This window comes from Dendrobates tinctorius, unplaced genomic scaffold (genome assembly GCF_039654945.1).
Source record: "Dendrobates tinctorius isolate UK_male_01 unplaced genomic scaffold, ASM3965494v1 ptg000060l, whole genome shotgun sequence".
Classification (NCBI taxonomy): domain Eukaryota; kingdom Metazoa; phylum Chordata; class Amphibia; order Anura; family Dendrobatidae; genus Dendrobates; species Dendrobates tinctorius.
This window is the reverse complement of record NW_027361728.1, coordinates 58,937,379-58,951,329: the sequence shown is the minus strand read 5'-3', so window position 1 is coordinate 58,951,329 and position 13,951 is coordinate 58,937,379. Positions and strand designations below refer to the sequence as shown.

Sequence of the window (13,951 nt, the reverse complement as noted above, 5' to 3'; positions counted from 1 at the left end):
CCTCCTGACACACCTGCGGCCTGACTCAGCTCTGCCGTGCTCCTTTGCACGCATCCTGCTTTGCTCACACCCGGACGCTGTATACCACGTGTTCCCGTGCCCACGCTTTACACATTCCTGCAGACACACTCACTCGTGTCTCCTGTGAGCCGGCCGCCTGGTGCCAGCGGTTGTGGTACCTCACCCCCTGGGGCTTGCCTCTTACACTCCCTGTATAGGGGGTGGTCCTCACTAGGTCAGCTCGCCCTGGGAGGGTTGGTGCCACGACCCAGAGGGTCCACTCCAGGAGTCGTCACAGAAAGGAGATGGAGGTTCCCCTCTTATCTATATGCGTCTGACGATTTTAAAGTTTTTTTACAATCATCCTGGGATACATACAAAGAGGATAATAAAGAACATTGCAGTGATCCACATCTATTCTGGGAGGCTTCCAAGGCTGTGTTAAGAGGACAAATTATTTCTTATGTTGGGAACAAACGGAAAAAAATTAATAGAGGCGACATTAGCGACACAGAGACAGTTAACACAGGCTTACAAGAATTTCAAATTATCTAATTCTCCCATAAATAGGGAAAAAATTTTGGAAGCCTTGGAGTCTGCGGAAAACATAGAGCATGAAAGAGCCCAATTTCATTGCTTAACTCAGACTTTAAACTCCTAGCAAAAATATTGGCAAACAGGGTCCAGCAAATTATTCCTGAAATAATCTCACCACATCAGACGGGGTTTATACATGGGAACTCAATAACCTATAATATCAGAGCAGCAATAGGCTCAATATCCTGTAGTAAACTTAATAATGGTAAAAAGAACATAGTGGTTGGGCTTGATGCTGACAAGGCCTTCGATAAGGTTTCATGGGATTATTTACAGAGGTTACTGGAAATGAAGGGATTTGGGTCATGGTTTTGCTCAGCAATCAGGTTAATATATCAAGATCCTACTTCTAGGCTTTTTGTATTGAGGAATACGCTCGGGAAACGTGGAGAGTGGAGACTAAATTATTAGCTTTCACTGATGATATTCTTCTATTTATGTCTAATCCGACCCAGGCCATTTCAGCCATAGTGTCGACAATAAAAAAATTTGTTGATCAGGTAGGATATCTGATGATTCTTTTCCCTTTCAGGGGAGGACGAAATCTATTTGATATTTGGGTATATGTCTTCCGGCAGATCCCCACACTTTATATAGACTCAATTATAAACCCCTCATCCTTAAAACAATTAACCTCCTCAGTTCTTGGAAACACTTCCATGCAAATTAAAGAGTGGTTTATCGCCCTTTCAACCTTTTTTAGGTAACCCCCTATTTCTAAAAGTCATCCCACCTAAAGATTATACGACTCTCGCACGTAAGAATTGTGTTCTAGTGATAGATTTGCTGGATCATTGTTTTTCTATGCTTACTTTTGAAGAGGCGGTACATCGTTTTCACTTGTTCGGAGGCAGACCTTTTCTGTTTCTACAGGCACGCATTTTAGTCCTTAAATACGTCAGCAGTAGACAGGGACATGGGTTGGGAAATAGGCTTGACATTATTCTTAGAATGGGTAGAACTCAGCCAACATCTACTAGCAGCATATACTCTGTTTTGCGAAGAGAGTGGTCATGGGATGCAATAGATACAGACCCGGCAAGGTAGATAAGTTATTGTGGGATTGGAAGTACAGGATTTATTAGAGGCCACTATGGCTCAAAGAAAAGTCATTCCATACAGTAGCTATACTAAAATGGCTGTGTTACTTTTGCATGGGGCTTATATTACCCCTTACGTTCAGTTCAAGATGTCCCCTATGAATTCATATAAATGTGCGAAATGTGGTCAGCACAACACTGATCTATAGCATCATATGTGGAGCTGTATTAAAATTCAAAAGTTATGGCATGATATCCATGCTGAACTACAACATATTTGTGGGGTAGAGTTTCCCCTCAACCCACAGGGAGCAATTTTCAATATCTTGGAGCAGAGATCACTACCTAAACATATGAAGGCTATTTTGGTGATATGGGCCTCAGCGGTCAGGAAAAGTATTCTGCATCAGTGGTTAAACCCAGATGCACCTCCAAGATCATTAATTTTAACCAAGGTTTACTGTCTATTTAGGATGGACTGGTTAGAGACATTAACAAAGCAAAGTTGACTGAGAAATTTTTTATCAGATAGTCGTCTTTTATTCCCACTCTTGATTTAGGCTGCGTTCACACGTTCAGGTTTAAACGCAAAGAAACAGCATCCCATGCAATCCTATGGGATTCCGCATTGCTGTGCTAATGCTGCGCTAATGCTGCGGATTTTCCCGTGGCGGAATCGCATCGCGGAAAAATCCGCAGCATGCTCATTAATTTGCGAAATCGCGGAGATTCCGCCCACATAGGAATGCATTGTTCTGCTTACTTTCCGCATGTGGCTGTGCCCACCATGTGAAAAGTAAGCAGAACATTTGCAGATGGTACCCACGGTCCGGAGGAGAGGAGACTGTCCTCCGGGCTGTGGGTAACCATATCCCTGTAAAAAAAAGAATTAAAATAAAAAAAATCAGATTATATTCACCTTCCGACGTCCAGCGCAGCGTCCCCAGGCTTCAGCGATACACGCGGCAGCTCCCGTTCCCAGTAATGCATTACGATGACCTTTGCTGACATCACGTCTCGCGATCCTGTAGCGGTCTCGCGAGACCGCGACGTCATCAAAGGTCATTGCCGCAATGCTTCACTGGGAACGGGACCTGCTGGAGCATCGCAGAGGCCTGAGGACGCTGCGTTGGACGTCGGAAGGTGAATATAATCTGATTTTTTTTATTTTAATTCTTTTTTTTTACAAGGATATGGTACCCACAGCCCGGAGAACAGTCTCCTCTCCTCCGGACCGTGGGTACCATCTGCAAATGTTCTGCTTACTTTTCACATGGTGAGCACAGCCACATGCGGAAAGTAAGCAGAACAATGCATTCCTATGTGGGCGGAATCTCCGCGATTTCGCAAATTAATGATTCATTTTTTATTTTTTTATTATTTTTAACATTAGATCTTTTTACTACTGATGCTGCATAGGCAGCCTCAATAGTAAAAAGTTGGTCACACTTGTCAAACACTATGTTTGACGAGTGTGACCATCCTGTCAATCAGTTCTCCAAGCGATGCTACAGATAGCTTGGAAAACGCTAGCATTCTGCAAGCTAATTACGCTTGCAAATCGCTAGTTTTTCCGAGAGAAAATTGCGGGTATTTAAAATGTGATTTTCCCGCGGAATGGAATACCGGAATTCTCGCGGTAACTTCCGCGGGAATTCCGCTACGTGTGAACCCAGCCTTAGGGTGCCGTTACACCTAGCGATGCACCAGCGATCCCGACTAGCGATGTGACGCGGTCAGGATTGCTGGTCCATCGCTAGGTGGTCGCTAGTGAGCTGCCACACAGGCAGATCTCCCCAGCGACATAGCAGTGGTCGGGGGTCGCTACTTACCTGTCAGACACGGCGATCCTGCGTCCTCCCGCCCGGCTCCACGCGTTGCTCGTCGGCGCCACAGGAAGCCCAGCAGGAAGTGGCCGACGAGGAATGGTCCAGGAGCTTCTCGTGCGATCAGCGATAACCAGCGGGGGAGTCGGTCGGAGGTAAGTATCACATGCAGCGATATCACTAGCAATATCGCTGCAACGTCACAATATTGCTAGCGATATCGCAGTGTGTAACGGGGGCTTTAGAGTCTAAGAACAGATTTAAAAAGCAATTTGAAAATACGAGCTGGTACTTACTACAATGTATTAGTGGACATATGCCAGTTTAATAAGTATTGTTTGGATAATGATGCACGCAGGGAGGGGAGGGTTGGGGGAAGGGGGGGTTAACGATGTTAATAACAGTTTAACTACAGGCTACGTCATTGTAATTTCCTGTTAATGTACGATATTGCTACGTTTTTTAGCTTTGCATTACAAGCTTTTTGTGCTTTTGTTTGTATATGTTAAAACTAATAAAAACAGTTTAAAAAAAAAAAGACCACCCCCATTGGGGGTGAGAAGGAAGTTTCATATATACATATATATACAGTATATGTAATACATGCAATCACTTTCACACCATGATACAATTTAGAGGTTATCAGCGTCTGACCACCCCGTATGTATAGACACTGGCTTGGTTGAGCAGACTTGTTTGTTTCAATAAGCTGTGGTCTGAAGCTTCAGACATCAACTTCCAGAACAAAGCATCAGGCATGTTGACATCTACATGCCCAATCCTTCTTTCTCTCATATATATATTGTTACGGGAATATTTGCCTAAGGCCTGTTTCACACTTCCGTTTTTGTGTCCGCCAAACGGATCCGTTTCCTTTTTTTTGACGGAAACGGATGCAAACGGATCCGTTTTTTAAAACCCGGATCCGTTTTTTTGACGGATCCGCGGTAACCGCTATGGAAAAAAAATGGATCCTGCAAAAAAATGGCGGATCCGTTTTTTAACGGAAACCAATGGATTTTGACGGATTTGAAAAAACGGAAGTGTGAAACAGGCCTTACCCGATACATATTAGATCATCTGTCAGCTGTGGTTTGTCACCAAGTTTGCTCTAATTTCTATACCGAGATTAACTAATATATAGATGTAAATTGCTTTTGTTTTATTTTGTCATTTTTTGCTAAGGATATAATAGCTTAATAGGTGGAAAATGCAAATATGTCAATATCCACTTTGTTTTACATGATGTGTAAGGGTATGTTCACATGTCACGCTTTTTCCACAGGTGAAAATGTTACAGCAAAGTGAATGAGATTTCTGAAATGTCATCATGTTGCTTATTTTTGTCTTGCCAATTTGAAGCAGTTTTATATCTGCAGCATGTCAATAATTCTTTCAGCATTTTTGCAGAATTTTTCAATCATTCAAGGGAGTGTAAATAGCCAATAAAGGTATAACTCCTTGAATACCTTTCTCATTTTTTTGGGACCTAAGTATTTACAAGGGAATGTGAAAAAAATGCAGGGAAAATCATGCATTAATTTTTGCATAGATTTTACTGCCAAATACTTACTGTGTGCACATACCTAACAGTGTGTATTGTAAGTGCTCATCTAGTTCGCCAGTAACAGGTGTTACTTTTGTTACAAGCAGAAAAACATGGAATATTGGTGGTAATGTAATAGTAGTAATGAGATTTGTACAGTCTGGTGTGCTTTCCTCACAAGCGTGCTTCTATTCTAGGTGCTCTTCTCATTTAATATTTTGTGGCCTAGTTTTGGAAGCTATTTTTTTGCTAATACTGTGTGTCAGTACAGCGCTCTGCTATATACATTGACTGTTGCCTCAAACCTGAACATTTGTTGGTAATATATTTATGAATTTATTACATTAGAAATGTCTAATTGTTGGTCCTTTTTTTCTTGCTAGCAAAAGCAGATGAAGTATTAAGAGCAAAGGAGAGGAGTGAAGAGGAAGCCAGAAGGCGTAAAGAAGAAGGTAAGTGTTGTTGTGGGTCCATTTCAAGGTTCAGCCACTATTATGTATATATTACATATTATGCCTTTCCCATGAGTACAAATTCTAGTAGGTACATGAATGTAATGTAAGCTTGAGAGATATGTACAGGATGGGAAGAAGGAGAATGTTCGTGTCTGTGCATGGATACATGGGTATTGCAAAGACTCTGCTTCAAGTAGGTTTAAGTTAGCGGTGCCCATTTATTGGGCTGAAGAGCACTGGCCTTTAAATGGAACCTGTCATGACCTCAAACGCAATTCACTATTAACCTGCAGATATGGGGTTAATCTGCAAGGTAATAGCCTCTTAAAGCTGCCTGCCTGCAGTACTGACAGCCCAGCTGCAGGGAGGAAATACTTTATTCCTCCCTGCAGCCTTTGGTTTTCAGCCATAGAGGCGCTGTCACGACTCTTTTATTGAATATCCCGGGCCAGAGCGTCTTTCTCTTTCCCTAGCACTAGGGGGCACTTTAGCTATCCTTTCTCTCCAAATTCCTTCTAATGATGATGACCCTAGGACCATGTACCATGCTGAACTCCTGAATCTGCCTTTAATTTGTTCCCTCCCCCAGCCAAGGAAGTGGGTAGTAGTGTGTGAAAATGCACAAACCAGTCTAACAAGGGAATATGTACAGGGAAAAAATTATCACACAAATATGCACTCACAAACAACATAGTGAAACACTGGAGAGTGAAGGAAGAATAAAAACAAATAGGAGAAGATGAGGAACTGCACACAACCGAATAACCAAGCAACAGTCATTAGATAAACACTCCAAACGCCTCCTCAAACAACCAATTCCTCCAGCTCCATAGCCATGCAGTATGAAACTAACACTGGCATCTCTGATGGCCAGAGGAGCACTCAACTGTATAGTATAACCTCTGCATTGCTGGCAGAAACTTGCACTGTTTAATATGATGGTGTGGTGCCTCTAATCAGTACAGAAATGCGGAAAATTAGACACTGCATTCTTATAGCTCCTCATTGTCACAGTAAACCTGTGACAGGCTCAACCAGCCCTGACTCACAGCTTACACTACAGTAGATTAGTGTTGAGCTGGCTGTCAGTCATTGTCAGGGTGTGGTTACAGCCACCACTCACTGTGTACTGAGCAGTAGCTGCCGGAAGGGATAAAGCTTATTTTCTCCTGTCAGACGAGCCTTCAGTGCAGTGGCTGCATGGCTCAGAATGCTGTTAACCTGCAGATTAACCCCATATCTTCACAGATAATGCGTCTTGCACATGCGACATCTTGCGCCTGCTCAGAAATATTGCATTAGGGAATGCATTGCAGACGCTGAATAAGGCGATATTTTTAGCTGCTATGTCACAAAACTGGTGACAGGTTCCCTTTAATGACCAAGCCAATTTTTACAATTTTGACCACTGTTACTTTATGAGGTATCAGCTCTGGAACACTTCAACGTATCCCACTGATTCTGAGTTTGTTTTTTCTTGACATATTGTACTTCATGTTAGTGATAAAAATTTCTTCGATCTAACTTGTGTTTATTTATGAAAAAAAATAGAAATTTGGCAAAAATTTTGAAAATGTTGTTATTTTCAAACTTTTAAGTTTTGTACCCTTAAATCAGAGAATCATATCACACAAAATAGTTAACAAATATTAGGACGTTTTAAGGGTTAAAAATTGACCGGCGATTTCTCATTTTTCCAGCAAAATTTACAAAACCATTTTTTTAGGAGCCACCTCACATTTGAAGTGCGTTTGGGGGTCAATATAACAAAAAATTCCGAAAACTGACATCATTCTAAAAACTGCACTCCTCAAGGGGTGCAAAACCATATTCAAGAAGTTTATTAACCCTTCAGGTACTTCACGAAAGCTAAAGCAATGTGGAAGGAAAAAATGAACATTTTACTTTTTTCACAAAAAATTTACTTTAGACCTAAACTTTTTTATTTTCGCAAGGGTATCAGGAGAAAATGGACCTCAAAATTTGTTGTGCAATTTCTCCTGCGTACGCCGATACCCTGTATGTGGGGGAAAGCCACTGTTTGGGAGTATAGCAGGGCTCAGAAGGGAGGAAGAACTATTTGACTTTTTAAATGCAAAATTGGCTGGACTCATTGGTGTCGCCATGTTGCGTTTGGAGACCCCCTGATGTACCTAAACAATGGAAACACCCTCAATTCTAACTCCAACCCTAACCCCTAAGTGGCCTCATGGTCTGATTATTTTGGTGTTATTAGCATGGCATTATTATTATGAATTTATACCTACTATTTGTCTTTGAAAGACTTCTATGATGGAAACTGGGGTTGATGGGTATTGGCTTTTTGACGCCTAACTCTGATGATAATATTTGGATTCAGACCTATTTATGGCTCTTGAATACCCTTTAATTTCTGTATATATTTTTTTGTGTCTAGTGGATATTTATCTACAATTGTGGATTTAGGGTGTATTTTGTTGAGGTATGTCCACAATATTATGGTTATTCAACCTGTCATTTGTCTAGCTTTTTATGTACGTTTAAAGGCACATTATTAAGAGTAGAGGGATTGACCTACCTCGTATGCTAGTGTGGACTCTGGCTCTACCTCACAACAGCCACATACAGCACATCAGCACTTTAGCACTCCGAGATAACTGATATCCAGTTTCCAATGAAACTATGTTGGCTCCCCATTAGGGGAATTTTTTTTCAGTTTCTTTATTTGTGTTTGTTTTTCTTGTGTGTCCCATTTTTTTGGTATGTTTAGGGTGATTTAGGGCTCATTAGAGAGTAGCCCCCCTCACCATTATTATTTTTGGTAATTATACCTTTTTTGATGTCCATATTGTATATTGGGTGGTTCCTGGTTGACTCTAACACCTTTAATATTGAGTACGTTTAATATATTAATAAAAGTTAATTTTTAAGTGGTTTAGATTCCCCCGTTGGTTTGTTTTCTGGTATCAAGACCCCATATAATTTTAATAGAGGTGTTGTTAACTGGGTGTTGCCCAACCCTCCTACCTGCTGCCACGTCCAGGCGAGAATAAATAGAGAGGTGGCCACAAATGTTCACTTTTATAACAGCAACATCTGACCAAGCGTCTTAGGACTTCCTCCCCGTTTTGGAGATAGGCCATAAATGTCTAAGGAAGGAGTCTAAAACCTGTCTTATGCTTGAATGTTGATTGGCGATGAGTGAAAGTGCTCGGATAAGGGGTTATCGGAGCATGCTTGGGTGCTAACCGAGTGACTTCAACGTGCCCGAATAATATGTTCGAGTCCCCACAGCTGCATGTCTCGCTGCTGTTAGACAGCTGCAATACATGCAGGGATTGCCTAACAAACAGGTAGTCCATGCATGTTGTATGGCTGTCTAACAGCTGTGAGACATGCAGCTGCGGGGACTCGAACATAGTTTTCGAGCGCCAAAGTCACTCTGTTAGCACCCAAGCATCTAAGATGACACCTGATTTGAGCACGTTTGCTCATCAATAATGCTGATGTTTTCTTTTTTTTCAGAGTGGAGAACAAAACAATAGGTTATTTCCAAATCAAAACAAAGGAATAGGCACTATGATTACGTTACATAGTTGATTGATCATAGGAAGTTCATCCAAATTAATTATTGCATAACCCTTTTGGATCCTCAGTATATGCTTTGACTCTCTATCGCCAATAATGTATACAGAGTTGCGTATATTTGCCTTTTTAGCATTAATTTGATCATGAAGCTGCACTAATACTACCATTAGCTAATGTAGCATCCATGTCATGTCAGGAAAAAGGCTGTGGAAAGAGTGGGGGAGAGCTGGCAATGTTATGCACAAGGCTTGAGGAATACATGAAATAACTGCCACCAAATATACCAAGAGGAAAGTTGTGAGAATAATTGGCATTGGCATGTTACTTGTACCAACATAAGTTACCAATGAAAAAAAATTAAATAACATTGGGGTTGGTTTGTTGGCCATTGTTTCTAATTGAGTTGGATTCGTTAATGTTTTTTTAATCTGGATTATGTCTTTAATTTGCATTTCATATCATTTGTCGCTACAACTTCAAAGTCCTGAACTTCGGATTCCAAATGTAATAATCTATTAGTTGCTTTTCTCGTTATTAATTGTGGCATTCTTGGGTGGAAGATAGGCTTTTTCAGCCTTTGTAGGACAGTACACTTCCACACTTTTATTTATCTTCGCTTTTGAGTTATTATTCATTGTAGAATAAAGCTAATGCTCAAAATAATCTTTAGAGGTTTTAGGATATTGGCGTTTAAACATTTTCTCATTGATCATTTAAAAGAAAATATATAACTTTTTCAGCGTAATGAAGGAAATTTAAATAATATATGCAAAACTGATCTCACTTCAAACTACACTGGGCACTCATTTTATCTAAAGAATATCTTTCTCTTATGTTAATTCGCTAATTATGTTATCCAGATATCTAGCTTAATGCATGAAATGAATTGCAGATGTAACTATGATTAATAGAGGTAAGCCTGCAATGAAGTTTTCCCTTTTGTTGTTGTTCTTTTTTTTTTTTTACATGTTGTCTCTACAAGGTTTGGTAGGTCAGTAACTTTAATTCTGAAAAAAATAAAGCGTAACGTGTCAAATAATGTGTAATATTGATATTTCCTTATCTGTTTTTAAAGGGGTTTTGCCAACAATGCAAATGATGACCTGTTCTCCAATGAGACCACCCCTGATCCAATGGAAAAGCCAATCTGTGTTGCAGCCCCCTTTCCTAAGATGCAGATATAATTCTGTACATGGATTTAACGGCCATACAAGCTGCTATGGGGTCCATAGGCTATGTTCACATCACACTTTTTCCCCCATATCAGTGGCTCAGTTGGGGCTTACAGCTGAAGCCCTGAAAAACTGAATTCAGATATTTGTGCTGACTTGGCCATTGACTTTAATGATGGAGATGGAATCATGTTGTCCTTTGTTGGACATCATTTTCAGCAAAATCCTCCTATTCGAGGTGAGCACAAAAACATAGTTGACTATGTTTTAGTGCTCTACATAATTAAGTGGCTACTGACAAAAATATTAAATGGCCCCATCAGCACAAACTTCTGAAACCCATTTTTTAGGACTTCAGACGTAAGGTCTGACTGATCACAGTTGGTAGTGGCTTCTGCTGTACACAATAAGCATTTGGGATCTTCATTGGCGTTGTGTGTCGCACTACTATGAAGGGGAGGCAAAACAGCACATTTTCTCAACCTATCAGCTCCCTCAGGTGCTGTAACGATGCCTATCTTTCTCTGATTACTCCGACAAGAGCTAAGAAGCAGCCTATCCTTTTTCCCCCCAACCTTGGGCAGCAGAGGACTGTTGGATGCTCCCTATAAATATTAGATTGTTGACAGATCCTGAGAATGTCGGCAACAAGTTCAGGCGGCTTTACTTAGCCACACATTATATAACAGTGACAGTGGTACTGCCGTAATCAAATGTTGTTCCTGGGGCCTCCAGCAAACTTGTTCCTATTGCCTCTTGATTGCTGCTTTACTACAACTTCCTGCTGTGCCGTGCACTCGTCTCTGAACAGGTTGTGGAAGAGACTAGACCTGTAAATTAAAGTTTTCTTCCTGATCTTAATTATGTGAAATATTATGAATAAAATACAATTTTGTGTATATACGGTGTCCTTATATGTAGCACAAATGACTATGTTACATATGAGCTTCTAATGGTATGTTTCCAACTTCCATCATTTGCTGTGATTGTTTTTAGAAAAATTTAAAAAATATGCCATCAGGGCTGGTTAACTTGTACTACTGTATATACATATGTATAATGTCTCTGGTGGTCAGCGGTTAAACTACCTAATAACGGGGGGATCTATGCTGCAAATCTTATTTTTCTTTTGGTTTTAAACTTTGCCTGTAATTTTTAAAAAAAATCCTATAGGGGAATATGGTGTGATCGCACACAGCCTGATACCGCTAGCAGAGATTGGAAAGTGTCAGCATTTGGAAGAATGTAATCCATTGACAAGAGGAGTGCTATAAGCCAATTGTAAATGTATTTATGTATTCCAGGAAGACTAGCAGACTAATCTACTTTAATATTATATGGAACATCACTGGTTTATTGTATAACCAATAGTCTTTTCTCCTTCTGACTGTACAGTTTAAAGGCCACTGCATGGCTGCAGCTTTGACTGTTTTGCCAGAGTGGACATCGCTCTGATGGAATAGTGAGGAGCTACAGCTGACAGTGGCCACTAATTGGCTGCAGCAGACCTGTGACAACAGCGTCACATGAATATCGGTGCTGACATCACTGGAACAGTGCCGTTGTGGGATGGGAGAACTGGTGTCATTGTTATTGGGGGCCTAAAGTGATTAAACAGGAGTTTTTCAGTAGTGGACAACCTCAATAATGAAATGGCTAGCATTTCTTTTGATAACCTAAAAATTTTAGTAAATACATATCATAAATAACCTGGATTATTCCCATTATCCTTATAGTAACAACGGCCAAAAGTCACTTCAATTTGATAATATTCATAATAAAGTGGTAAGAAGTAAAGATAAAAAACAGGACAAAATGAACCTCCAAAAAGGGGGGGAGGGGAGATGAAAACCAGCAGAAAATATCAATGTAATAAGCAATTAAATAATTCATAAACGGTTACATAGATCAATAATAAGGTGCAGGGTTACTTGAAAGTTCACAGTAATTAGTTTATAAATAAATAAATAATTGCCTAAAACCACAGATAAATGTATGATATAAAGTGCACTAGAAGGTGTTAATCTTACAAAAAATGAATAAATTTAACCCTCGCTAAAAAAGCCAGAATCAAAGTGCAAAGAGAAGAGGCATATACTAGGCAGGTTAGGTTACCAATAATAGCAAAGTATTGCTGCAATAATAGTGGTAAGATCAGTGTTAATATTGCTAAATTATCCACACAGTGCAAAAGCACTAATTATAAATATGAGTGAGGGATAATCCCGGCCCACAAATATAAATGTCATGACATATAAGTGGCATGACAAGAGGCACAATGGTAATAATTACCTTAGTATAGCGAGGTATAAGGTTAGATGTCAAACAGGCAGTGCACACAGGTAAGTGCTGAAAGACTCCCCACTGCCCGCCCGACGAGCGCCGTTTCGCAAAATTGCTTCTTCCTGGGGCGTGTACAGGTAAGTAGGTGCTAGGAGTCATAGTTATACAGAGTGCTGTCAGCCAAATTAGTGCAGGGTGCTGGAAACAAGGGCGATAATTGGATCCCAGTGAGCGCACTCAGTCAGGTACCGCCCCCTGCAGCTAATGGGACTTCCGGAAATGTGCTCAGTGACATGCAGCGGAACGCACTGCGGTCACATGACAGAGCGCTTCCGGAAGTCAGAGGGCACGGTCCCCCCGCCTGCGCATCAGATCCAGACATGTAGTAGCTACTGTTGTTAACGGGGAGAATGGGGACGGAAGGGGGAGGGCCAATTGGAGAGGGAATCAGGAGCTATAAAGGGGCAGATAGGCAGGGGGAGGATCACAGGGCATGACATGGTGACGACGGGGCATAACAAAAGGAAAGGGGAAGGAACAGAGGTGAAGACCACGCAGGGGCATAAGGAGATAGGGACGGGAAGGAAAACAGAGGCAGGGAAGGGAAAAGAATGGGACATGACCAGAGGGGAAGGATCACAGGACATGAGGGGAATGACAACAGAGAAAGAAAGTGAAATACACACAGGAACATGAGGGATGAAGGAGAAGAGAAGGGTAAAGGGCAAAACAGGGAAGGGAGAAGTGAGGAGAAAGGAGAGACAGAATGGAAGGGGAAAAGGCAAAAATGAGGAGTTGAAATAATAATAGAATAATATAAAGAGGTGATTGGTCACCATGTGTGGAATAATCAATATAAAGTGAAAGATGAAGATACCAAAAATATATAATGTATATAATATTAATACAATAACTAGATGTGTATTTCCTGAAGAAAGTACAGATAGTTGTTTGAAATGGAGCCCGGGCTGCCCCTTTAAGAGAGACTTGCCTGCTGCCCCTGCAAGACTTTCAACTCAGGATCCGTTTTAAGTGTGGGTGCCTCTCAGGGGCCACTTTGGCCTCAGGGTCTGATTTGGTGGGTGGGGACCCTCAGGATCCGATTTTGTGGGTGGGGCCCCTTATGGTCCGATTTTGTGGGTGGGGCCCCTCAGGGTCCGATTTTGTGGCCGGGGCCCCTCAGGGTCCGATTTTGTGGCCGGGGCCCCTCAGGGTCCGATTTTGCGGGTGGGGCCCCTCAGGGTCCGATTTTGCGGGTGGGGCCCCTCAGGGTCCAATTTGCTGGTGGGGCCCCTCAGGGTCCGATTTTGCGGGTGGGGCCCCTCAGGGTCCGATTTTGTGGCCGGGGCCCCTCAGGGTTTGATTTTGTGGCCGGGGCCCCTCAGTGTCCGATTTTGTGGCCGGGGCCCCTCAGGGTCCGATTTTGTGTCCAGAGTCTCTCAGGGTCCGATTTTGTGGTTGGGGC

General features: G+C 41.6%; 1 protein-coding gene across 2 annotated transcripts in view; it reads left to right on the top strand.

Annotated features, from left to right (window-relative positions):
• The window catches only part of RSRC1 (arginine and serine rich coiled-coil 1), a 505,347-nt gene that overhangs the window by 373,846 nt on the left and 117,550 nt on the right, over positions 1-13,951 (top strand). For both annotated transcript variants that reach the window (XM_073578989.1, XM_073578990.1), the window contains one exon: positions 5,393-5,461. In XM_073578989.1, coding sequence (XP_073435090.1) covers positions 5,393-5,461 — 69 coding nt within the window. The remainder of the gene's footprint in view (positions 1-5,392; positions 5,462-13,951) is intronic.